Source organism: Lissotriton helveticus, chromosome 2_1, assembly GCF_964261635.1.
Source record: "Lissotriton helveticus chromosome 2_1, aLisHel1.1, whole genome shotgun sequence".
Lineage (NCBI taxonomy): Eukaryota > Metazoa > Chordata > Amphibia > Caudata > Salamandridae > Lissotriton > Lissotriton helveticus.
In genome coordinates this window covers 668,679,219-668,706,479 of record NC_136059.1, presented here as the reverse complement: position 1 = coordinate 668,706,479, position 27,261 = coordinate 668,679,219, and the positions used below count along the sequence as shown (strand labels likewise).

The following is a 27,261-nucleotide window of genomic DNA, read 5'->3' as shown; positions in this document are numbered from 1 at the left end:
ATAATGAAATATTGTCACAAGGAGGAGATGACTTGAATGATTCCACTACATTGATTAAAATTGAGAGCACCAAAAATGAAATATTGTCACGAGGAGATGACTTGAATGATTCCACTACATTGATTGAAATTGACAGCACCAATAATGAAATATTGTCACAAGGAGGAGATGACTTGAATGATTTTTTTGATCAATCTGTTGATGGCGAATTTATCGAATGTTTGGAGACCATAGAGTTAGAAGAATCATCATTGCAGACTTTTCATGAGGAAATTGCTGATGAGGACATGTTACTAGTTCTTTCAAATTTAGAAAATTCTGAAGAATAAATTTATATTTAGAAATCAAAAATTGTTTGAGACATTATTCATTTTTATTTTTAATTTATGAGGTTGTAGCGAAGTGATTGTAGTATAAAATGAGACTTATAGTATAGAGTGCAACATTTTTATGTTACATGGTAAGTTTACTCATATTTACTTCCCTTCTGCCACTATATTATCTCCAATGTGTATTTGACATCTCTTCTTCATCTCCGGCCTCCTTTCTCTCACTGTGTGTCTCCGATGCATCTTATCGCTGCTATTTTGTGTAATTACAGAAGAGAGTAAAATAAAATAGTTCGGAACGTGAAAAGGGGGCAAAGTAGAGTACTCCTCACCCCCTAGGCCTTTTTAGGCGGTCCCAAAAGGATCAGTTTCTGCTTTCCTGAGAGATTATGGTATGAGTTCCATATACCACAATAACTTGCATTACAACATGCAAGATATCTATCTCCTATTACCAACTTTTGGAGATATTCGCGCTAAGCGCGAATATCTCCAAAAAGTAACACCTGCCCTGAGCAGTTCTTAGCCATGTTATCCAATGGGAGGTGGATAACATGGCTAAGAGCATTAGCTCGGTAATGCATGAATATCGCTGAGTTTTTAGCGATATTCATGCATTGCGGCCGTTTATTATCGCATTTGCGATAAACCTTGATAATAGCAAGGTTTATCTTCGATAATTTCTGACGATGCTTAGCGGTAAAAAATTCGTTGGTAAGCATCGTTAGCGATAAATATCGCTTAACTTTGGTAATATGCCCCAACGTCTGTTAACGTTCGATTCGAAGGAAATGAGGAAGTGTTGAAAAACATTGTCTGCGCCATCTTGCCTTTTTTGAAATGCCACACTTTTGTCGTGCACGGCAGCCATTTTAGATGCCTTGACCAGACCCACTCTCTGCACGCTGTCGATTCGTAGCATGGCTCCTCACCCTCGCAAGCATCTTCCCCAGGCACTGGTCACCCCCGCTCTCTGTCTTATGCATGGGCAATAAACCTCCCCCCATCTGCGCTGCTCTTCCCTGAGAATCACACTCTGTGCCCGCCCGACACCTCCCTTTCGCCCTATTCACTACCGCACCCTCTGACACTCCTCTTCCTCTGTGTCCGATTGTCCAGGCTATCACCTAGCCCTGCAGATGTAGTTTATGGCCCCAGCTGTAAAGAATCACCCCTCTTCAAAGGAGTTATAGTAGATCAAGGCCCACACCCGATGAGATCCGTCACACCACACGTGTTCCTACTATCTGAAAACCATCCTGTATTGTGATTGGGGAGGGGACCGAGCCTGAAGCGGAAGATTCCAGGAATGACTCTTTGTACATCAAAGTTTTTACAATTATGTGTCACATTAAAAATATATAGCACTCCAACAAAGTAGTAGGAATATAAAACTTTAATAACATATAAATATATACAACAAAACAAAAACAGTAAAAACATTTAAACAACGAAGAGACCGTGGCAATTTCTTTTGAATTATCCAATAGATTTATTGAAATTGACAGCACCAATAATGAAATATTCTTGTCAGTAGCGGTCTGTTGTGCGAATAGTTCCAAGGCAGCAGAACGCGCTGAAATCTAGATGGCACGAAAGTGATGTCTAGTAAGTTGCCGCCCAGCAAATAACGGCGTGGGGCGCCGCGGGGGTGAGTGAGTCCAGTAGGCACCACAGCTATTCTTACCGGCATTGTAGAATTACTGCTGGGGACAATGCCTGTGCTGTAGCAGGGTCACAGCAGAAATAAAAAGGATTCTGTTGAAGATGTTGTTGGTTTTAAATTTGAAAACAGTTCTGGTGTCAACTGCTATGCTAATGTAGTGGTTAATGTTTTGTTTTCTCTAGAAAATGTAAAAGAGGGGGAGGCAGTCCAAAGTTCCGTTAAAAGGGCAAAGGAAAGGATCGGTGGTTTGAACTATCAGTCAAAAAGGGGAGGGGGTGCAACAATTTTTCCTACCGGGTCACACTGTGCTTTCACCGGAACTGAGGTCTGCAGGATTCTAGTAATTCAAAGTGAGGCTGGCGCCAGCATGGGAGCGCCGACGTCCCGCAGATACAGTTTCGTCACTCCACGGGCGATCATGGCAGTCATTCCCCATCGGGGGTCGGAGACTCCCGCGGCTCCTCTAGAATCTTCAAGGTCGTGGAGGACTACGGTGGTGGAGTCAACCAGTGACCGGGCCATTTCTTTATGCTGGGCCCGCTCTTGCCAGGTCGACCGCCATTTTGAGAGTTCGGTAGCTACTGGCGATCGCGGGGTCAAATGAGCGGACGGGCTCCACCCTGCCGGGCGAGACGTTGCAGCATGGCCACAGTGGAAGAACCCTTTTCCGGGCGCCTGGAGCGCTGAGGGTGCAGCTGGGAAGCCTCCACCTGGGGAGGCGGGAGAGGCCTGTTCGCACCGTCTCTCCCTCCCAGTGCACCCCATCGGCGTCTCGCTTGAGATTTGTTATAGCCGGACCAGGCGATGAGGACGAGGGGGGGGGGGTCGGAGGCATGTGCAAGACATCCCCCCCCAGTGTTGTCGCAGCCATTATTCATGAAAGAAGAAGTGTCCCGTCTGTCTTCGGGCCGGGCTTCCGGTAGATGTCGGCCGGACGCCCCTGGCTCTGGCCCCATGAACGGGTTTCTTGGTTTATCGGCTGCAGCCGGATCCCGTCGGCCTCGGCCCCCCGACCGTTGGTGGCCGGACCGGAAGAGCATGTGGCGGGAGTACCTGCAACTCTCAAGGGCCACCGCGGCCGGACTGGGAGAGAGAGGGGAGGGTCGAGGAGACATTCCCCCCCCCTGCAACTGTTCAGCGTTGTAAAGGCAATCCCCTGGCCGGGTCCCGCTGGCCTCGGCCTCTCCTCCGGCTACACCCTACGTTAGGATCTCCTGGCCGAGGCGTGGCAGCAGGACCCGCCTTATATGGGCTGCTCCCGGCTGGGCGTAGCCGCAACCCTGCCCCACCTTGGAAGTTTCCAGAGTGGGGGCGGATGTTCTACTGACTTGCATTTTCCCTAGTCTATCGATTTTTTTGGCGTGGCAGGCGGTGGGACAGCGAGGGGTGATTTGGTTTCTCTTACTGTTTTTCTGGTCTCTCACCACTGGCATATTTTAACGTTTTCTTGTTTCTAGGACATTAATAGGTTTTATCATTACGTTATGTTATCGTTTCTTTGTTCGTTGTTTAATAAAAGTTCATGTTCATCAGTGGCCTACTGATTTTCGTTTTCCTATTCTTTTCTTTCCAGGTTGTTTCATGCTAAAGTTTCTGTTAACAGGATACAGTGATCACTTCGTTATTATTGCATATGTCCTTTTCACTAGGGGTGCTCTCTGGTCGGGCCAGATGACGTATCTCTAGTAAATGGTCCGGGTGAAACAGGTGCATCAATCAGTGGGGAGTAGATAGGCATGACAGATTACAACGGGGGAGAAAGGTCCGCATTACGTACCCTTTCACTACTTGCAAAGATTTTCCTACGTTTATTTGCAAACAGGGAATACCTCCAAAAAGAACTAATTCCCAAACAGTCAATGTTCGGACAATCAATCAATCAATGAGGAATGAAATAGGTACGACGTGTTAAAGGCTTGCGTTACCTACCCTTCACTATCTGCAAAGGGAGAGAGAATATTCCTATTCTTCCTCGTTTGCAGGCAGAGAAGATCCTTAAGAGAACCAACTTCGAACAATTCAATGCTCGATTCAAACAATCAACAAGGGGTACTGTGAACACAAATGAACGCCGCTTATGTACATACGCATTGCTATTTTCAACAGGTTGTTCCTAATGTTTCTATTTTAGCGAGGTCAAAAAGAGATCCCATTAGTGGCCTACTGATTTTGCTCGATTCCTTTTGTTTTTTACACGATTTTTCGCTATCTGCAAAGACTAAACAGAGTATTGCGACTCTGTGCTTGTTTGTAAATAGAGAATGAACCAAAGAGAACAATCAATCAAATGGAGAGAGAAGCAGGCACGACGGATTACAAAGGGGGCAAAGGGCTGCGTTAACTACCCTTCACTATCTGCAAAGAGAGAGTACTCCTAATAGAAATGAGGGGTGGGGGCAGCATTCAAAGCAGATCAGTGTGCATAAACACGAAAATGTTTTTACTTACCACGTACTTGACATTCGACAGCTTATGATATTTGCTATTAAAAAACCATTGAAATTCACTGAAAAAACCATAGGTTATAGACCATATATAGTTAGGAATTAGCATTTACAAAACCTTGAAAATTCACTGAAAAAACCATAGGTTATAGACCATATATAGTTAGGAATTAGCATTTACAAAACCTTGAAAATTCACTGCAAAAACCATAGGTTAGAGACCATATATAGTTAGCTGGACATTTTATTGACATAAAACCAATGAAATTCCATATATAGTTAGTTGCACTAACTATATATCGCGCACCCGCAATCCACTGCTGATGATGTCACATATTACATCATTCATGACATGGTCAGTGACATCACTGATGACATCACTGATGACATCTCAAATGACATCACTGATGACATCACTGATGACATCTCATTTGACATCAATGACCACATCACTGATGATATCATTCATGTGACAATACAATGCATCTCCTCACATTTTAATATAACCTCTGTTTCACCCAGTGTTAAAAAGAGAGTATAATTTTTGAAACCATTGACACACCAATACTAGTTACTACATACGCACTCACTGATTGCTACGTCTACACACACCTTCACTCATTCACCCATACAATCATTCATACATACAATCACTCATCTTTACAACACTATCATATGCACTCATACACCTATACAGACACTCACAGTCTGCCACTCATCCATGGAGTTACTCACACACCTAGTCAGTCCTGTAAAGAATCAATGACACTTCCATTTTCTTGTCTATACAGTTAAACATAGATCACCTTACATTTTCAAACATATACTAACACATACTTACCTTCTTATACAATCATTGATACAAGTACAGATTGATCTGCACAGAGTCACACACCTCCCAGCTAGCCACACACACACTCAGTCTCCCATACAAATACTTGGGCAATCAATCAATAACCCATATAGTTACTCATATAGCTACTGATCAACACATGCAGCAGTTTACAGAACAACAGACATAATGATGCACAAATTAAGACAGTTTAGTCACTAACCCATGCACTCAGTGAGACACATTTAATCACTCACTCATACAGTCAGTCATGCACCTACTAAATCCTTCGTCCAGACACTTACACATCCACTCATTCTTCAATATGTAAGACATATTTAAACTTTATAGAAACAAAAAATCACTGGATGTTGTTATCAGTGATGTCATCAGTGATGTCATTTGAGATGTCATCAGTGATGTCATCAGTGATGTCACTGACCATGTCATGAATGATGTAATATGTGACATCATCAGCAGTGGATTGCGGGTGCGCGATATATAGTTAGTGCAACTAACTATATATGGAATTTCATTGGTTTTATGTCAATAAAATGTCCAGCTAACTATATATGGTCTCTAACCTATGGTTTTTGCAGTGAATTTTCAAGGTTTTGTAAATGCTAATTCCTAACTATATATGGTCTATAACCTATGGTTTTTTCAGTGAATATATATATATATATATATATATATATATATATATATATATATATATATATATATATATATATATATATATATGATGCATGGGAGAGGCAGTTACATTTGAAATAACTGAGCACACAGTGTATTCCTTTGAAACAAATTACTCATGGAGGGAGCTTGAGGCTATAGATGCTGCCTGACTGCCTTTACATGATTATAAACCATCACCACCACCTGCAAATTAAAGGACATACCAGTACATTGAAATCCCTTTGTTTACACACACACACACACACAAATGTTAGATTGGGACCCATGAATAATGAAGGGGCCACATGGCCAGTACTAGCTGGATATATTAAATTTCCACATCCTCCGACCCTGCCAGCTGCTGACAACGTTGGAGCTTACATTATACAGTCTCCTTATGTAGGAATATCATTCAATATGTGCTTCAAACTATGAATACTAGACAAGCTCTACCAGGACAGGAAGTGCAGGGACAGTTTTCTGCACAATCAGTCCACAGCCAGTAAACAATATCATGGGAAAGAGGACAACGAAACGATGAAATTGCCACCTGGATTGCTTACAAGGCCAACTAGTTGGAACTGGTTTACCATCACACATGATCTCAAGATAAACCTAGAATGCTGACTATGTGCCTCCCCTTGGAATGGTGTCACCTGAAGAAGAGCACAACACCTGGAGAAGTATATTTGTATGCATCTACACTAACATATATGTAAAGTCTGAATAAAGAATCTATAAATGGTCTAATAACTAAAATATTGAATCACCGTAACTCAATTAAAAACCTTTAATTTTTAAATTTTCACTCCCAGGCAGTTTATGGAGAATGATACAGCCAAGTTCTAGCCGCACATTAAAATGAAAACCATGTAAGTAACACGTTCCTTAGTATTATAGTGCTATTTCATTTTGGAATGTACATGAATCTATTCTATGTAAGAATTTATTTTTCCAGCTAGCTATTTTATTTGTGGAAACAAATATTTCTCTTTTCTTTTTTATGTCCTAATTAGAAACATTCACCAGACCATTATTAAAGAACGTGTATGTAAATGTAAACAGTCTCTACTCGTACAACTCCTTCTAGCAATGTATTATCCATAGAAATGTTGTCACTGGTTTGACTGTTTGACTGTACTTTTCACAAACTAGTGAGGTAAATTAAAAAAAATACTTTTGCTCCCTATCTAATCACCCAACCTCAAATCTAGGCAATTCCAGATAGATGGGGGCAGATTCAAACCTCATGATATTCCATTGCTGGAAAGAGTTAACTGTGCTTCAAAATAAATACTTCTGCAGAGCCCTGGATGAAGAAGTAACACAACTATTCATCAGTGCATAGACTCGAAGAGAGAGAAGGAAGTCGAACATGAACCAGTTGTTCTCACCTGTGGCATTGTAGAGCAGAATGTAGAACGGTTCATCAGTTTCAGGCACATCGTCCTCACTGGTGAGGACAGAGATGTTGTGCATCGTGTCTCCCACCTCAAACACAAGGAGCTCGCCCAGGGTAGCTGGAATAAAGTCCCCCTCTTCAGAAGATGCACCTCCGTTGACGGTGGCATACATGACAGTTGACCGAAAATCAGCAGATCCGTTCCTCATAACTGTGAAGTTTGCAATTTCACTTTCCCCAACTCTGACAAGAATAGGATCTAAAAATATATACATAAAAAAAGGTTGTATTTATTGTGTGGTAGAGACTGCAGTTGAAACACAATACAAATAACCTCAGATAAAATGCTCCATGCTCATTTGGAGCCTCTCAAAATGCCACTGTTGACAACGATTAAGCAATGGTTAAAGTGCCCGGAACATGCTGGTGTCTTCTCACATAGATTGAGAGACACTAAGCCTCCTTCATGGGATTGGAAAGGGATTAAAGAAAATGAATTCCGCCACAGAAGTATTCCAGGTGAGTGTACCATACACAACAAAATACCAGTTTATATGGTCACATTGTGATTCATTTGGCTCAATAGCTGCATGCTTCTGCATTCTTTTTGTTTACCATAAGACTTACAATATAAAATATTCTCACTTCAGCAAAGCCCTTAACAGAGAATATATTTATATACTAACACAATTTGAGCTCGTTTTATTGACCCCAGATGTAGGGAAGGCTGATTTGACCTTGTTTGGATTCAAAATTACGGCATGCAGAACAAAGAGATTATCAGCGAATACTCAGCTTTCTCTGCTCTCTTGCTATGTATGTTATTTTGTTGCATTTTTTTCAGTAAAGTACAGATGAGGCACTTTAAATCACACTTCTGCTTTACCTAAGTGTGGTATATACTGGTGCATCAAATAGCAAAATGTATTAATGGCGCTCAATTACCTGACCTCTGGAGGATGGACCGTGCATTTGCTTTGTCCGGATTCTAAATTACGAACTGCAGAGCACAGCAGACATCAGAGGCACGCCAAAACTCACTGCGAATTCTGGAACATTATTTGTGCATTCTGCATTGCATGCCTGCACTACAAACAGCAGTGAATGGTCAGGACTCCTGAAAGAGCTCAACATCTGATTACTCTATATACAGCACGTTTTCTGATTTAGACGCAGAAACCCAGAATGTGCACTTTGCACAATTTGAGAAAAAGCAACACGGAGATGAGAAACAGCACCATAAAAATGTGCTTGAAACATGTAGAAAAAGAGAACAATAAATTCAAAAATATTATAATGTTTAATAATAGGGTGTATTAACAGACCATATATATAAAAAAACATTTTTTGAATAGTTTACTGAAAAAACAATGCAATTCTAATGATGTGACATAGCATTTATATTTCCTTTCATTATAATGCATCATGAGTAAAATGTGGTGCAAAATGTAGATGCAATATTTTACATAGCTGATATCTTCAGTAGTGATAATAAACATTATTATTAAGAGAAGGTAACACGTGTTTTGGCATGATTTACATGTATGAATGTTGCAATTGTGTGGTATTAGGTCACATTTAGCCTTAATCATTTCTATGTGGTAACACACTGATGAATATTACTATTATTTCTTTAAATTAATTGCTTATTTCATTATGATTGATTCTACAAAGGAGTTTATTTTACTGCAAATTAAATATTAGGTTTAAATGTGTTTATTCATGTTCCTTTGTGAATTGCATTATATTAGACGAATACAATCGACTTTACACGTTTTCTTCAAATGCTGCTTTATCTGTTCTGGAGGTGAAAAATTTCATATAAAAAGGGCATTCATTTAGTGTTCATTGTAGGTTGAATTGGTGAGAACTTGACCCCTGCACGGACCTCATGGATTGATACATTGTTCATTTCCTTTGTCGACTAACCTGTGGAGACGGAATAGACAGTTGTTTCTCATAAAGTGCATGGGAAACCATCCTGAAATTTCGAAAATCTTGTACCTTCTGACCGAATGATCAACCACATGATAATCTGACCATTAATGTATGATGATTGGTCATCAGGAGCGTCATAAAGACTATGTAAAGGAAGATCCCAAAGGAGGGGCAGCAGATACATGCAACGCATCACATTTTGACAGAGACAAAGGGCCATATGTATCATGCAAATTCGCAATCGCAAAGGGCGAAATTCGCAGAATTTCGGCCTTTGCGAATGCAAATTTGCTCAATGGAATGTATGAAGCTAACTGGCGCAAAATAGGGAATCGCAAAATTTGCGATTCCTTATTTTGCAATTGCATTTAAGGAATTGCAAATTTTGCGATTCCTTAAATGCAATGTATGTAGCAAAAAAAAATAGCAAAATGCCCTTAAGGAATCGCAAATTACCACCAACTTCTAGTTGTTGGTAAGTTGCGAATTCCTTGAAAAATGCACTTTTTTGCATTTTTCAAAGTGCTATGTGACGCACATACATGCCCACAGGGCATGTATGTGCGCCACATGTGAACCCATGCATATTTCAGGGGTGCAACAGGGTGTCCTTTGGACACCCCTGCACCCTTGAAAATATTCTCAATTTGCGATTAGCAAATTGCGAATCGCAAATTGAGAATAACTTCCCATTCATTCCTATGGGCCTCCTGGCCCATAGAAATGAATGGGAAAGTATTCCTTAATTGCGATTCACAATTTGCTAATCGCAATTAAGGAATTCTAAGGAATCGCAAAACAAATTCGATTTTGTACATACATACCCATTTGCGATTCTCAAATAGCGATTTCTTAAAAATCGCTATTTGAGAATCACAAATGGGTATCTTGATACATATGGCCTAATTTATTTTTGTCCTTTTGCGAAGAAACCTGTGCTTTTTCAATGATTTAAAAACCATTCTTTTGGTTATTACTTTTGGACTATCTTTGCTGATGCTGCTACACTTAGTCGAATGACTAGAATCCTTCTTTACCAAAAATCTGTTTTTCTATGCCCCATATTTTTGACCTTTGCAAATTATTTTGCCTGCTGAACTTTCTTGGACTGTCTGGTAAGCAACCATATTTTGCAGTTTCCCCTTTTAGTTCATGTCTATGGGGTCGCCTCTAGAGGACTTTGAACCTAATCCTTTCGCCCTTTGCTTTAGAACCTTTGAATGCTGTTAAAAGAACGAACCGTCTTCTGTCTTTGATAGTGGTAGGAATCTGTAACTCTGTAAATCATCCTCCTGCTTTCAATGGATGTTCGGAATCTGTAATTTTGATTCTCTGATAACTATCCTCTTCTGGATTAGAACTTTTCACTAACTGTGTGGTTTTATACTACATGCTGTAAGATTCTTGACTGAAGTGCTTAAAATGTTACTTATATGCATTGATTTTGGAACATTAATACAATAACCAAACTTTTTAAATTGCCTGAGTCTGTTATTGTGTCCTGGTGTTATTTCTTTGAAACTGTGCTATTTAATATTGATTCTAGATGTGTAGCAGAGAGAGTCATAGACTGTTTTCGGAACACCAAGTTCTGCTTCTTTTCCTGTGGTGCAACTGCAAAACTCCTAGTGTGTATAATTCTGGTTAGACTAAACTTCTTCAGGAGGTTTAGTCTACCCATCGCAATACTTTACTTCTATAGTATGGTCCTAGGAGTGGTGTGTTTGAAACTGATCTTGAATTTGTTAGTTGGCTACCAATTAATTGTCCTCATTTAATGGCCAAAGTGGATTTTGGATACCCTAATTCTCACCCCTCACTATCAGGGGAGAAAGATCCATGAGAGGGCCATCGCCTCTGTTGTAAAGTGCAGTGATGACAGTTGATTGACCGTAAAGGACCCAGTGCGATTAGAGTAGGGAGTAAAGAGAGAAAAATGCTTTTGCTGGATCACTCTCATCCCCGTTCACTTGGTTCCCAACATTAGTGTTATGTTTGACAAAGACCTGTCATGCTCGGCAACTTAACAAAGACCTACTGTATGAAACTGTGATATGAAGGCTTTATAAAAGAAATGTTGGCAATATTATGTATTGTTAAATGCTTCAAAAATCTTTATTTTCCTACCACTGGTTTTCTAGTCCTTCATTATACCAAAAGCCTTTAAGCAGGCCTAATTGCCAAATATATGAGAAGATATCCACTGCTACAGAACCACATAGCCACACGTATATTAAATTAGGTGTGAAAGAACAAGTTAAATACATACTAAATTTATAATTATCCCTACAGATCATGATCTACTTGTAATGGGTCTAAAATGAACTTCTTCAACTCCAAAGTGTCAATTATCATCTATAAAACCAAGACAATCAATCTTCTCAAAGATCGTGCTCCCAAATTTGGTCCAAGAGCTCTAGATCCAATAGGACAAACCTACTATGAACATTTGCTTGCCACCTCATTCAATTCTGTTCTCACACATATCGCAATTATCCTCCATGCACACATCAATGTGCATGATTACTATAGCAGAAACTATGCATATAATGTTTGCGAAGGTTTTCACTAATTATAAAAATAAATACAAAAGGGTACCCCCTCTGCTGAGACAAATGGACTTGACAAAATAATCAGAGTCAAGTAGGTGTCATCTCTGGCTTCACCTAATGCACACTAAAACATGTAGTTCAGCCACAAGCTATCGTCAGTAGAGAGGGGCCTATGAAGAGCTACCAAGTAGGGACTTCAAGATTGGGAAACAAATTGATAATTACCCTATCTTACAGCACACCCGCACAGTCCGGGAGAAGCAGCAGACATGCAATTTGATGGAACTCTTAAAATAGGGGCCCCTACAAACCATTGACAAAAAAACAAAAATAGCAGGGAACCTGAGGGACAAATGAAAATAAATGTTGGGAATGTTAAGGCTGCACTGATGGTTCGGAACACATATCCTTACACACCCGGATAACATCCAGTATGGGACAACTTAATTTAAATATATTGATCTTACCAGCTTAATTTAAATTCCTAAACTAACAGGTATAGTAACTGACAAACCAATTCAAAGATTACACTATAAATAATCAGCTTTCTTATCGTGCACACTCATTAACTTTTGACCACTACCCAAACAATGTCATTAGTTTATCCTAAAACAATAATAGGTGTATAATGTAATGAAACCCACATGACTCAAATATGATTCAAAGGTACTCATCATTGAGAGTCTATAGTTAAACTGTAGAGAAATGGGCATCTGTAAACTGAGAAGGAAGCTGCAGAACCATGAACTATGTGGTCACTAAAGAAATACAGATCACATCCTGGGCACAACTTGAATGCTATTGATTTAAGGTGAGGTATCAGTCCACAATTGCAACATTTCTACTTGTTTTTAAATAGTAACCCCAGACCCAGCCTTCCTTGAGAACGTTTATGACAACAGGACCACATTCAGCAGTAACATTTCTTAATAATTGTAGTAGGAGACAGACCTTGAACACGGAACTCAATGTCCACATCATGCAAAGGCTTCCTTATTGCTGGACAGATCTAAACTACCTCTGACACATTACACAACATACCGATATTGCAAGATATATCCTAAATCAGAGTTTTAGAAGGCATAAAGAATTCTTTTCATCAACCAAATATTTCACTAACATGCTCAGATCACTAGCCTGTCTTACTTTCAGTCTTCATACAATATAACCATAACTCATAACAACACTAACTTAAGTACTCTAGTTAATAAACAGAGAAGCTTGCCCCCAGAACTAAGTGAAAACAAACGCTGTTTTAACTTCTTACTTAACTATGCAACAGCTGCTTTAATACTAAAATTCCAGAAAGTGATAAGAAGCCAAACAAAAGAGCAACGGCCCATGATAGGGAGGGCAAACAAACAGCAGACCCAAAAATGGCAAACGGCTCCATCAGAAGATACAGTATCCTCTGATATGTGTAGAGTCGGAAAATACATCCATTTATGCCTGCCAGGAATTCACACAGGGGTCCATCCCTATCCAGATTCTTGTCCAGCTCATTCTTCTGCGTGTACACCCTCTGCAAACTTAAGAAGGACCACACAACCTATTCATTTGGTCTTTACAGTAGTTGCCTATTAGATAAAGGTTAAATATTTAATTTCATGAAACGCCTGACCCATCTTTTATGTCAATGAGTTTGAATGAGTACGTAAGAAATGTGAAATGGGTTGGGCATAAGGCTATGAATTTTTTAATTAGGCAACCTGCCTGGTAATGAAGCTCCCGACCTAAACAATGGATGACAACTATCCGTTCCACACCAATACACATGATATCAACAGCTAAAGCCATTCTTCCTAATGAGCTATGCCTTTCTGATTATTAAGTATTTTATACAGAGTTCCCAAAATCCAACTTGTTGAAAACATTTGGAATCACTCTGGATCGCTGATTAACTATAAGCAACAAATATATAAAGAACTGTAACCAATATATGTAATTGCTTTACCTATTTCAACCATTTGTGCAAAAATGTGAAAGAGACATCTTTTGCAGCCTGAACTGTTGCTATGTTCTCCACATAGGATGTTGGAGTAATATCAAGCATCTTGTCAGTTGGTGTTGAAAGTTCCATTCATGTTTTGTTTTGATGGGGGTTTATGTAACTTTGTGTGAAGACAGCCGCGGCTCTTGCAGGTAAGACAAGTTGGGACGGGGGGGGGGATTTCAACAGGCCACTACGAAGGAAAATTAATTAAATATTTAATTTTCCCTCGTCATCATCTGTCGAAACCCCTCCCAACCAGGCCCCAATGCCAACCCACCATTACCTGCTTGAGCAGCAGCTTTGTGAAGGTAAATCAGATTTTGATCTTGGGAGATCTTTGTAGTGTCTTATGCATAGGGGTTGGTGTGCCAATGGTATTAAGAAACAATTCTTCTGGATTGCTTAATCGATGGCACGTGTTTTCTTTATTTATGTATCATATCACCAGTATGTTACAATTGCCATGTTGGGACCACACAACATGGCGGGACTCCACAGATGAGTTTATGGGCTTCCTAGGAGTGTGGTGGCATGTTGACTATTCTTATTCTTCCAATAAGATAGGTGCAGATCCATTTAAAGGCGGGTCCTTTATTGCCACCCTGGTAAAGTCATCTGAACAGAATGGGTGGCTTCTTCAGGAGGGCGTTAACAGCTGCATGTTTCCAGGAATATGGGAAAGTGGATGTGTAGATGAAGGTATGGAACTGGAGGGGTGAGGGCTTTGCTGGTGGGGATTTGAGCATCATGGCAGTACTTGTAACCCATTAATGTATAAAGCCCAAGCTTGTATAACAGATACCCTAAACCAGTAGAACAACTGGGAACACCATCTCAGGCAGCCAGAGTCAATCATTTACTTAGGTGGTCAGAATCTTGTCCCAGTGTGCAACAATGGTCTTTATGGGCATTAGTGATCACTGTAGTTCAAAGATCGTACACAAAATGTGTAAGCTTTAGTGCATTCCATAAAGCCAATGACACCGCATATCCAGTAAACCTAGATCCCAACAGCTTACTAGCACCCTGATCAGAGGTAAGCTTAACAAGCCGCCTCTTATTCCACCAATCCTCACACAAAATGAGCGCTGCACCTTTGCTGACTCTAACCACCTGCATAGGAACAGAAAACTTAAAATGCCACCCTCATCACCAATATGTAGTGGAAAGATCCCACACAAAACGGGTTCAACTTTTGGGTAAGCTTTATTGCATTCCATAAAGCCCACAACACATCACCTCTTTGTCAGCCTATATCCCAACAGCTCACTAGTGCTGTAACAGAATCACAGCCGACGTCCATAGCCTGCATTTGAACACATTCCAACATAGTTAAAACAACAGAAGAGTGTGCCTTCTCAGGAGAAGAGCAAGCATGAAGAATCAAACTTGATTCTTTAGAAAGCCCTCACTCACCAACCTAGTTGGTGACATGCTTCATCATCGAGCCCCACCAGGAAGGCCAAGTGTCTCCCCGGTGTGCTTTAACGCCAGAAGTACTGCGGAGCAGGTTAGTGTTCTCTGAGTGACAAGTGAAAGTGATTGTGAGGTGAGATAAAGTGTCTAGATTGTGTCCAAAAATAATGTTATTCGTTGGCCAACCAGACACGAGTAAAAACAAAGTGAGCGCTGTATGAGCTGGATAGATTAATCCGCTATGTCTCACTTTTTGACCACACACAGTGAGACATAGCTGATCAATCTATCCAGTTCTTACATCGCTCACTTGCTTTTTACTCGTGTCTGGTTGGCAAACGAATAAAAAAAAAATTGGACACAATCTAGACACTTTTAACTCACCTCACAATCACTTTCACTTGTCACTCAGACAACACTAACCTGCTCCGCAGTCATTTTGTCATTGAAGCACACCGAGGAGGCACTCGGCTTTATGGTGGGGCCCGATGATGAAGCATCTCACCAACTAGGTTGATGACTGAGGGTTTTCTAAAGATTCAAGTTTGATTCTTCATTCTTGCTCTTCTCCTGAGAAGGCACACTCTTCTGTTGTTTTGAATATTCCAATTGGGGGACTCAGAGTGCTCCTTAGATGCCCTCTCTCTCTTGTTGTTGATTCACATTCCAACATAAACATTACATTGAGCTGGAGTACATGCACAAGCAACATACGATCCGTCAAGAACAACCTAAAGAGATAACCCGTTACAATCACACATTACAGGCTGATATTTGAGTAGTACTCTGTTGTGCATGAGCCACACTGTTGGTAGGCTGGCACAATAATCACCATAAGATTAGTATTGCAATCTTTTGATGGCTACTTAACAGGCAAAGGAATATTGATGAACATTATACCTTTGGACAGAATTTAGAATTTAATATACCTCTTGTCATACAATTCTCTACAAGAATTTACATAGTGAATCACTGTACCAGATAGAAATTGCATTAGCTGTGGCACAAATACCTGCCGGCATTAAATAAACGTTTTTTGTTTTTATAGTGTATGTTTACGTTCTTATGCTGTCTTTTTTATAAGATTCTGTACGTTTTTTCTGTTTTGGTGAAATGCTGTTCCTAAGTGATAGGCCCTGAAATATTGTGATGTTCATTATTATTTCCCTCAGAACTATGTGCAAACATATCACCCTTCTGAGCCAACCTTTTCTAAAATTGTAGTTGCAGATGTTCCTTCTCTCCAAAAACTCTTGAGGCACTAAGCCTCACATGTTGATACATATGATGCAAGGTGTGGGTGTGTTGATTATTTTTGCCAAGGCTTGATTTTGGTTTTCAGACAAAACCCTTATGAAATCATCCTATCATAGTAAGAAAAGTATTGTGCAGGAGGGTATTCTCCCGTATAAAATATATATGAATGTTAAATAAAGTGAAATGAAATGTGGAAGAAACGTTTTATTTACCATTTAATTTTAAACAATCTTACTCTTGTACTCGGGTTCGAATTCTTAAGCAAAAACATAAGACAAGAGGCACTTGGCAAAACAGGAATCGTGTGATCACTATGTGTGCTAGGTCCTGATTGGCTATGTGTTCCTAACTCATGTGGTACCTGACTTTATGATGTTTTCAGAAGGGTGCATACCCCCTCTGGCCATGTGTGCTTTATTGGGAGCAATCTCCCATGATCATTGTAATGTCCCTGCACCTATCTATGGGATTGAGCGAGACTTTCCTGCCTGCATGTTTGCCTGCCAGCTATGCACACCCCACCTGTGACCCATCAGTCAGTAATCACGGGCCTAGGCCGCAGGGCCTGCCTGACTACATAGTTACGTGTTGAGGTAGATTCGGAGTTCAGGATGGGGAATTCTATTAATAAGGACAATAGTTTATTTTTTTCGATAAACAAATTGATATCCATATTAATAATCTCCTTACAAACAATCTTTTTAACTTCTGTTCCAGATAAGATTTGGCAAATATGTAGGAGCATTGTTTATCTATTTCTTTATAGTTCTTATTGTTTCTCTGTGATTTCTTGTGCCAGAAAGAAATATATGCTTTAACAATAACAGCATATTCTATAATATACACGTTTGCAAGTGAGCTCTTGTGGATCTTGAGAGTCCTTCATGCTGAGATGTTTGTTAAAGTAAGGTGGAATATGAAGGGGGGGTCTCTCACAGATAGGATTCCAACTAAAAGGGGGGGAGGCAGGTATGTGTCCTTGCGTCCACATTGTTTAGCCTCTACATTAATGGAGTGGTAGAGTGGCTGAACAACTGTAGGCATGAAGATTGCTGGAATCCCTGTCCCCCTCCTTATGTTTGCTGATGATTCCCTCCTTATTTCTAGAAATGGTATGGTCTACAAGCAGAACTAGATTCTTTTGCAGCTTTTTGTTTACGTAGTTTGCTAGAATTAAATCAAGCCAAGCCCAAATATATAGTAACTAATCCACTTCTCTCTTTTACAGCGGAGATGACCATTGAGGGTGTTGAGATCAATCCGGTCAAAAATTTCGACTACTTAGGAGTCAGATTGAGTGACTTATCCCAGGGCCCACAATTGGCAAAAAATAAAACTTTTCTTAATCAGAGCGCAGCAATAATTGGGAAGAAATTAAAATCAATGTCTGGTGGTTCTGTATCCCCTGGTCTTAAGGTATAGAGGGCCATACAGGGTCAGCAGCCACCAATAGAGCAGAGATATGGAGATATGTAGATGCAACCATCCTAACAAAGGCAGAAACAAATTCATTAGGGGCCTATTTAATTTACAAAGAAGTGCCCCCCTCTTGCCATTAAAATTTGATCTTGCTCTCAACAGCGTCCACATGCTAATTGCATTAAAACCATTGTTGCACTGGGTGAGGCTCTGGTCATCTGTAGAGTTGGCTTCTTACAGGGAATCACTAGAGGAACTAATTGCATGTGATAAGGAGGCCCGCACACCATGGCTGAGACATATTAAGCATCTATGTAGGATGGTGAAAATGGGTGAATTATGGGACTCTCCTACCACTATAACTAAAGGAATTACCCAGAAACTGAAAAATTATTATTGGGAGCATGTGTTGGGACAGATTTGGAATGAACATACGGAAGGTAGTTTGGCAGGACAGTTCTTGTTTATATATACACTAAGTTTCGAACCTTATATGGACAGAATTTGGCCATGCCAGGTGAAACGCTTTCACATGCAATTTAGGTCTGTTGCTCTACAGTTAAGATCTTTGCATCCAAGTGGGATAAAACAGGGTAGCCTACGATTTCTTGACCTCATTGTCCACAACAGATACAAACTGGAACACACTTCCTTTTTTTCTGCCCCAAGTGCACCCCGCCACGGAAAAAATGGGTTATTAAATTATCTAAAATCTTGGGTGTGAGACGGTACTTAGAGGTGCTAAGGATTTTAAAGAGTGACCCGAAAGAGCAAATCGTGTTCACCATTTCCAGATACTTGCACTGGGCATGGAATATAAGAGCAAAGGTGCTATCTACAACTAATCCTTGATTGTATACGCATAGTACAAAGTAAGCCAGTCCGTTGGAATTGTCAAGCCGGTGCAATGCGGAAGGGCTAGGAAGTAGCTTTTTTAAGTTGTAAATAACTTAGTGTATCCTGTATCGTATGACAGTGTGTGATTGATTATCTCTGTTATTTGCACTGCTATTAGTGAATGTGATTTAAACAGTTTTTTCATCTAATTTGACTTTCATCTAATTTGGTCATAGCTTACAAAGAAATGTTTCATTATTGCATATATCTGTTTTGAAAAAAATGTAAAAAATATTTCAAGGAACATTTCAATTCGATGTTATATATTTTAACTAATGGTTTTATCTTTGGGATGTATACTTTTATGGCTTTTCACAAAAATAAAGTAAATATTGATTGACATTGATTGAACAATATTTTCTATAATATCCGTGTTTGCAGAAACATTTCCACAGCTGAAAGCATCTGTCCAATATGCCACCAAAAACACACATCACAGTAAAGAGAATGATTATTTATTTATATGCACATTCCATATTTTTTCTTAATTTGAATATTTAGTTTCACAAAATGTATAGGTCTAAAAAGTGTACATACAGTATGAAAAGTTAAAAGACACCGAACTAACCTGCAAAATAAATCGGATCATCATTCTTTGTTATTTGCAAGCCAGCAGATGTTATATTTCCCAGTCTAGAGCCCCCAGTGGCATTATACAGGTTGACAGTGAATGTTTCTATGGCCTCAGGGACCTGCAATAGGAAACCAATACTTTATGTGAGAGGTAGCAAACAAAGCACTCGTGACATGCAATAGATAAGAGAAACAAAGAGATGTTTACATTCTGGCTTGTAAATGCGAGCACTGCCCCTATCTGCTGCTCTCTTTACTTCCTTCTACAGTTATCTTTTATGTAGTCGTACCATGAATGTATTCAATACATTAAAAAAATGTTTACCTTAAGAAATATTTAGATTTCCAAAGATTTATATAATGAAAACATATGTACAGGCTACTCAATTTATGGCACAAATGGCAGGCACATATTAAGCATCACTTTCTTTGCTTCAAGTAATGAAGTATATGCATTTTTTATAGTAGAAGTGCACTATACAGAGGACAGTGGGAAATGCTAATATAACCACTCTGTGGTCTAAGTTACTTGCCGCAGGCCTTGAAAGGCAAGTGTTCACCTACCATTTTTATTCATTTGTAAATTTGTACAGTATCATCTTAAGACTTTTGGGAACCCCTGAAAAGACATACTTCTGGGCACGTGTATATGGTAAATTTGAATGTTATTAGCCACTTCCTCCTAGTCCAAGCTCTGTGATACAAAACAATATTAAATTATATATTAAACGCTCCCAAGGTCACAAAAAACAGTTGAAATACACCTTCCACAGGGTTCTGGATGGAGAGAGACGTGGTTTGATCTACTTGGCTATCATGCAAGCTGCTGGGCTGAGGGTTACTTTTAATGGAGCAAAGTACATTTTCAAAATTCCAGACAGCAAGGATATGCTATGGTAGGTTATAAAGAGTACTAGGGTTTGTACTACTTATTTAAGGTCATCGGGTGCAAAGCCGGATGTCATTCCTAATAAGAGTCTATTTTGTTGTTGAGCAATTTTAGCTAGATTTTTAATGAAGGCTTGCATCGTGAGTTTTTTGTTGAAGGTAAAGCCTAAAGATTTAGCACTCCACACATTCATTGGCTTGTAGTCCACCACATTTGGTGCATCCAGCCAGGCCTGAACTGTAGTAATCAATTTCAACAAAAACAAGAGCAACCCATATGTCCCTGTGAACTAGGTATAGCTGATCAGCCAACATACAATTGTTCACAAGGAACTAATTTGAACAACAAAAAAAGGTGAAAATTGTGTTAGTTCCTTGCATCCAAATTAGAACCATAGTTAGAGCGCCGAATCCTATCCCCCTAACATAGTTATTTCATCGGTAAAGTTAATGAATCAATCAAATTTTGAAATTGAAGCCCACATACAACAAATTTCTTTTGTGTCCTCTTCAGCCGAACATGGGCGTAACTTTTATTTTGCAAAAGATAATCATAAGAAAAAGAAGTAAAACAGTTAATGTGTATTCACACTATATAAGATAAAATAGTGACTCAAGTGACTTATGTGTATTCTGTTATTCGCTTTATAGTAAAAGCAATCATGAAAAGAAGAGAATTAACACATCTAGATGCATTATTAAATGAGAAACCTGACGAGAGTAGCTAGGTCTGTCTAACAACGAACTAATTTAAGCAGCAGCCTTGTAGATTAAGCATATATTTTTTTTTTTTAAATATGTTTTTATTGCAGGCATTATATGAGTCACATGTTATTACATTGCTCACTTCCCTATCTAGTGGATGTAGCGCATTAATCGTCTACTTCACTCTTTACACAACCCTCTTGCCCACATCCCGGAGGTCGGGCGGCGTATCTCAGGATAAATTAATGGGCGAGTAACATTTGACCATCACATCCATCTAGTAGGAACATCTCAAGTCTGCTTTTCCTTTTATAAACAACCCCTCAAACACGAGTCCCCCCCCCTCCCCACAAATCCCAATCAAATTGGCGGCTAAAATAAACAATCGAATTTACTGGATGCACTCTTGTATATTCTGTAATTCCTTCCCTGACCATGATCTTGCAGATCTCTCATCGGATGATTATGTCTGTCAGGTCCCACCCCTCTCCGTGGCAGGTGTCATTATTCCTTTGTTTTTTCCCCCGGGAGTCCCTCATAGGTCCAATGGTAGTATGTGTTATGACTTGTTGGTGTATCCTACAACCTTCTCTAGGTGCTCCGATGCGTCGAGTGCTGTCTCTTATTGCCCTTGATGTGGTCTCTCCTCCCCCCCTCCCGTAGTCCCACCACTTCCACGTTGTATCTCAGTCTGTGTCTGTTATCATGGACCAGGAGCTTAAGGCGTTATGAAGTGTGATGTATCCTGGGTGTGCTGTCTGGGCTCCCTCTCAATGTCTCGCTCCTCCTCATCATCCTGTACCTCCAGATCCCTCAGGGCCTGTACTAATACCTCCCATGCCGACGCTGCAGCCAATGCTCTGTCATCCTGTCGTCTACGCGCCATCTGATATCTAAGGGAGCTTTCACAGGTGGCCCATTTCAGGAATTCACTCATCCATCGTCTATACGAGGGACCAGCTCTTTCCTTCCAATGCCGAGTGATCTCGCGCTTGGCTAATATAAGGCCCATGTCAATGAATTTGCTGGTATTCTTGTGCTTGGGGCATGTGGGAACCAGTGTAGGACACCGACAGCCATATCAAACTGTATTTGTCTCCCCGTCGCCTCGTTCAGGACCTCCCCTATTGCCCTCCAATAATCCCCCAGCATTGGGCAAGTCCAAAGCATATGGTCTAGTTCCACTGCCTCTCTAGAACATCTTGGGCATGCCGCTTCCTGTACTCCAAAATATTTACGGACTTTCCCCGGAGTCAAGTACGCCCTATGCAAAATGAAAAAGTGTACTAGCTGGAAGCGAGCATTTCTAGTGCTCTTACGGGCTCGTCTCATTATCTGCGCCCAAGCTGTCTCCGGTATCGCTTTACCTATATCCGCTTCCCACTTATTTTTCAAAACAGTCAAAGGTGGTAGGTTTTCTCGGAGCATTCTGCCATAGAGGCATGTGACTGCTTTACAAGTGCCCGCCGCCATCATGGTATATTGGCAGACCAATGATGTCGTGGGTTCCATTAATCCCTCCTGCCAGTGTGCTTGCACAGCCCTGGTAATCGCTGCATGTAACAAGAAGTCCCCCCAAGGAAGATCAAATCTTTCCTGGAGCGCTTGGTAAGGCAGCAGAGCCCCATCCTCGTAAAGATCTCCCACAACTTGAAGTCCCGCCTCTTCCCAGATCTGCAGTTGCGACCAGTCCCCTCCGTATGGCAGCGCTGTCACCATCCCAATTGGAATTTCAGGTGCATACGGGTGACGCACTCCTACCAGGCGTTGGGACCTGTTCCAGCAGAGTCGGAACGTTCGTTCCTCAATGGTCAGATCTCGTAAGTTCAGCTTCTGTTGCAATGTTATATAAGCCAAGACGTGTCGCGGTGTACCTCCCTCTCTCTCCTGTTCTGGGCCTCTAAACACTCTCGCCACCTCCTGAGTAAACAGCTGCAACTGTGCTGCCAGATAATAAAGTTCGAAACTTGGGACTGCCAGTCCCCCCTCGTCTTTCGGTCTAAGGAGCGTGTTCTGGGCAACCCTGCATCTCCCGGCGACCCAAAGAAAGGAGGAGACCTGTGATTTCAACTCTTTAAAAATAGAGCAGGGTATCCACACAGGTAACGTGCGGAAGTAATACAAAAGTCTTGGCAGGGCCACCATTTTTAACAGGGAGATCCGACCCATTAATGAGAGAGGCAGGGTCGCCCAGAAGGCCATGTTGCCTTTCAATGCTCGTATACAACGACCCACATTACCTTCCAGCATGTCTGCCGGAGTATGGTATATATGCACACCGAGGTATTTCAAGCAGGTGGGTTCCCATTTTATCAGCTGGTGACCCTCCGGTCTGGGCTCTCCCTGCCAGACAGGAAACATGCACGTCTTAGATCAGTTGACTTTTAGGCCTGAAAACTCCCCAAAGCGATGCAACAAACTTTCCGCCCCGGTCAAAGCCGCCTCCGCATTTTCCAGAAATAGCAATAGGTCGTCCGCATACAAGGATATCAAGTGTCTCCCCTCCCTGTCGACTAACCCTCTTTAATGTCTTCCCGTTCTGATCTCACAGGCTAAAGGTTCTATTGCAAGGGCAAACAAGAGGGGGGACAGTGAGCACCCCTGTCTAGTCCCGCGTGTTACCTGGTATTGGGGCGATATCAATCTCCCCACACGCACCCTCGCCGTCGCCGAGGTATACAAGACTCTCGTCCATTTTATATATTCGTCACCCAATCCAGAACGTTGCAAAACATTGTATAGGTAGTCCCACTCCAGGCTATCAAAAGCCTTCTCTATGTCAACGGAGAGGATCAGGGGTACCTGTGCCTCAGAGTTGTCAACGTTCATGAGGCGTATGAGTCTCCGAATATTCGAGGTGGTGTTACGCTTAGGGATAAACCCCGATTGGTTGTCGTGGACCAACGAGGTCATGCATGGCAGCAATCGGGCCACTAATATACTACTGAGAATCTTATAGTCCGTTGTTAGCATGGACAATGGCCTATAGGAAGCCTTGTCGCTACTCTCTCTCCCTGGCTTCAAGAGTGGTATCACCAGTGCCTCCCTCATTGACTGGGGTAAACGGCCCACTTCCTTGGCCTCTTTGTAGACCTCCAGGAGCCTCATTAAGCATATTTTTAATACATGAGATATTTTATATTAAATGGCATATATAGTCATATATGTTTAAATAAGTGTACATATTTTAACTGTGTATTAGGATGACATTTTAACATACTCCCAGATTAATTGTGTGTGCTGTCTCTAGTGAACCATTGCTATTCTGTAAAATGTGTACATACTAAATGTTTTATATCTTTTTTTTTTCTCTTTATTACTTTTAGTATGCTTTTATGGTTCTACATTTTACACCGAATAAAGGTGATTTGACTTGACTTGACTTATGTGCCCCAGTGTAGTCACCATAACCAACAGTGACGTATTATACAATGACTGGTAAAAAGAAGCAGTTGGTTATTGGAGTATTCAGGGAGGTCCCTTATGGGATAAGGTTCCTTTCACTTTGTTGAACTTATTTCTAGGTTTCTAGGACTCTCCCTTCTTTTATAGTTGACAACGTTTTGACCCTCTCAAGTTACGGGGTCACTTCAGGACAGTGGGTTCTGGGGACTGTACTGGGGCAATTATTAAAATGACGAAGGGCTAAAGTGAGCTGGCTCACCACCAGGAGCAAAACAAGAAAAAGATCATCAAAATCTGCCCAACTGGGCCTGGGTTAGGGCTGTTTGAAGTTGAACAACCTTTGACCTATTTATGCACCTGTGGCGTAGCGCATGTGGTTCTGCCTCCAGTTTCAGCCTTGCCCTCGGGTGGGTCAGGGCCTGGAAGCTGCCCACAAGAATCTAGAAACTAAGGGGAAGTGCTGTTGCGCTTTGCCGAGAACAGGAGTAAAGACCCAGGTACCCAGCCCTAACAAGTAAATGTAACGCGGAAGCACCTTTGCACCCCTGCAATGCAGAATAGGGGGACCAGGACCCCATCCCTGTGAGGGAGTGCCATTGTGCTCCCCTGCAAATGTGGGAGGGGGCCAAGGACCACAATCTTGTGCACCGAGGCTTGCGAACAAGAGTGGAAAGGGCTGCCACACTTCCCCACGCAACTGGCCCTCCACATGCCCCAGTCTTGGAAAAGCGGAAAGTCTGGCCACCCACTGTGTGCCCGCCGGGCAGACCAGAATGCGGCTGCCAGCTCCCAGAACAGCACACTAGAGTGTTGGTCACTAGGGGAGCCGATGGGGGCAGATGGGGTGGTCCCCCGAGCTGATCCCCAAAGGAAATGGGTGGAACCAGGCACCCCGAGAGGAAAGGATACAGTGTGAGGCCTCCAGCGCAAGCCCAATAAATTAAGGAAAAGAAGGACGTGGCTCACTCTGGCACACTGGAAAAGCGTGGCCATAAAATGCATAAGAAAGAGTGAGGCGCACCCTATAATGACCTGCGGCGCCTGGCTGCATATCTGTTATTAAAACCCCTTGTTTTCAGCTTGTGGTGGCCCCACACGGATGAGGTCACCATCAAAATGTAGTGCGGGAGGAGCTGCAGGAGCAGCACCGCTGCCCAAAAGGATTATCATGATCTCCACCCTACATTGGGTAGAACTCTGAGATGATAACCCCCCAAGGTTTTCTGACACTTTCAAGCACTACTAATAAACATTTGCTATTTTTTCCTGCCACTATTCTAAAAAGAACAAGCAGGCTCAAATCTGATGAAATGCACAGAAAACTCCCATTAAAGGAGGTTAAAACTGACAATTGGACTTGGCAAAATAAACTTTTTACCAGGCCTAAACTTTATGTTTTTAATACTTTTAAGTCACCTCTGAAGTAGGACTTACATGCCCATAGGACAGGTTGCATTGTATTTAAAAAGTAGTTCTTGTGTACTTATGTTGTACATGCCCTGGCAGTAAAAAATCTTCAAAGTTGTTTTTCACTGTAGTAAGGCTGAGTCTCACTTAGGAAAACATTGGGTTACATTACAAAACCTTATAATGCTCAACTTCAGTTTGGCAATAGATAGAAAAATAATTCAATGACTCGTTTAAAGGGTTATTTAAAATCTAACTTAAATTGTCAACTTGGATTTCAGATTACTATTTTGAAATAGACACTTTTAGAAAGTTGTAATTTTTGTGCCTGGGCCATTGTACTTTTCTGCTAGTGTTGAAATTCGTACTGCTCCCAGACAGTGGCCAAAGGGCTTGGATATGGGGAGAAGTTTTCTTCCTGACAGGATGGCCATCTGGGCAGTGCCCATGAACTTAAATAACTTCAAAGGGTAGCTGCCCTATAACAGACAGATGTAGCTCACTCCTGTGCCTGTCCCATCTATTGTTCCGCTAGCCATTCAGGCACCAATAGTAGTGGGAGAGGAGCTGCCCCCAGAAATTGCTTTGAGTGACTATCAAGGAGGGTTTGCTTATTATCATAGCCACACCTCTGGGAGGGCAAAGGGAGCTCTGCACATCGGTATAAACATTCTGCCATCTTGGTTTTAGGTAAAGAATAGCCTTGTGGAAAAGTGTACAGTAAAACATACAGGAAGTGCTGCAAAGTGGTGGGGTAACCCACAAGGAACTTTGACTCCATTCCCAGGACAAAGAAGTGGACTCTAAGGGAAAGTGGATTGAACTCCTGTAAAGCTACAGAGACAAAAGCTGCAAGAAGCTTTCATCAAACTACTGCACTGGAACCCTGCCCTTCAGCAACCTGCTGTCATCGAACCCTGACTCAGATCCAGCTTGCAACTTGCTCTGCCGATGACTCGTTGACAGACATCTTTTCGCCAGAACAATTTCCAAGTTGAAAGGTAACTTTTTGACCGAGCCGTACCAGGGCCTATAGTATCTAACCCACTTGTCATAGCGGTTTGCCTCAAACCTTATCCTTGTCTCTGTCAAGGGCAACCAGTTTCCTGCAGTTGTTTGCTTTGTGCTTTTTGGCTCTAAAATGTAATCCAAAATTCAAAAAATCATATCTACAGTTTCAGTAAAGGATTTTTATTGTTTTGATGTTATTTTGTTCATTAAAATCTTCTCTGTTTTTATAAATTGGTGTGGAACTATTATTGAGTTGTGCTTTTGATTTTTTACATGTTTTCTTATTTCTAAATGGTTTACACGCTTTCTTAAGTTAAACCTGTCTGCTCTGTGCAAGGCGTTGAGATCAGGATTAAATTACTGAAATATTTGCAAGGATCATAATGTTATTCTTTGGTTGAGTGCCATCCACCATAAGTAATAATCCACTTTCTCATGATACCAAAGTC

The 27,261-nt window shown here is 41.2% G+C and overlaps 1 protein-coding gene across 1 annotated transcript in view; it reads right to left on the bottom strand.

Annotated features, from left to right (window-relative positions):
- ADGRV1 (adhesion G protein-coupled receptor V1) overlaps positions 1 to 27,261 on the bottom strand; it is a 2,034,994-nt gene that overhangs the window by 1,685,307 nt on the left and 322,426 nt on the right. Inside the window, exons 16-17 of the mRNA XM_078677778.1 lie at positions 19,392 to 19,515; positions 7,344 to 7,610 (exon numbers count right to left, since the gene is read on the bottom strand). Of these exons, the coding sequence (XP_078533904.1) occupies positions 7,344 to 7,610; positions 19,392 to 19,515 (391 nt within the window). The remainder of the gene's footprint in view (positions 1 to 7,343; positions 7,611 to 19,391; positions 19,516 to 27,261) is intronic.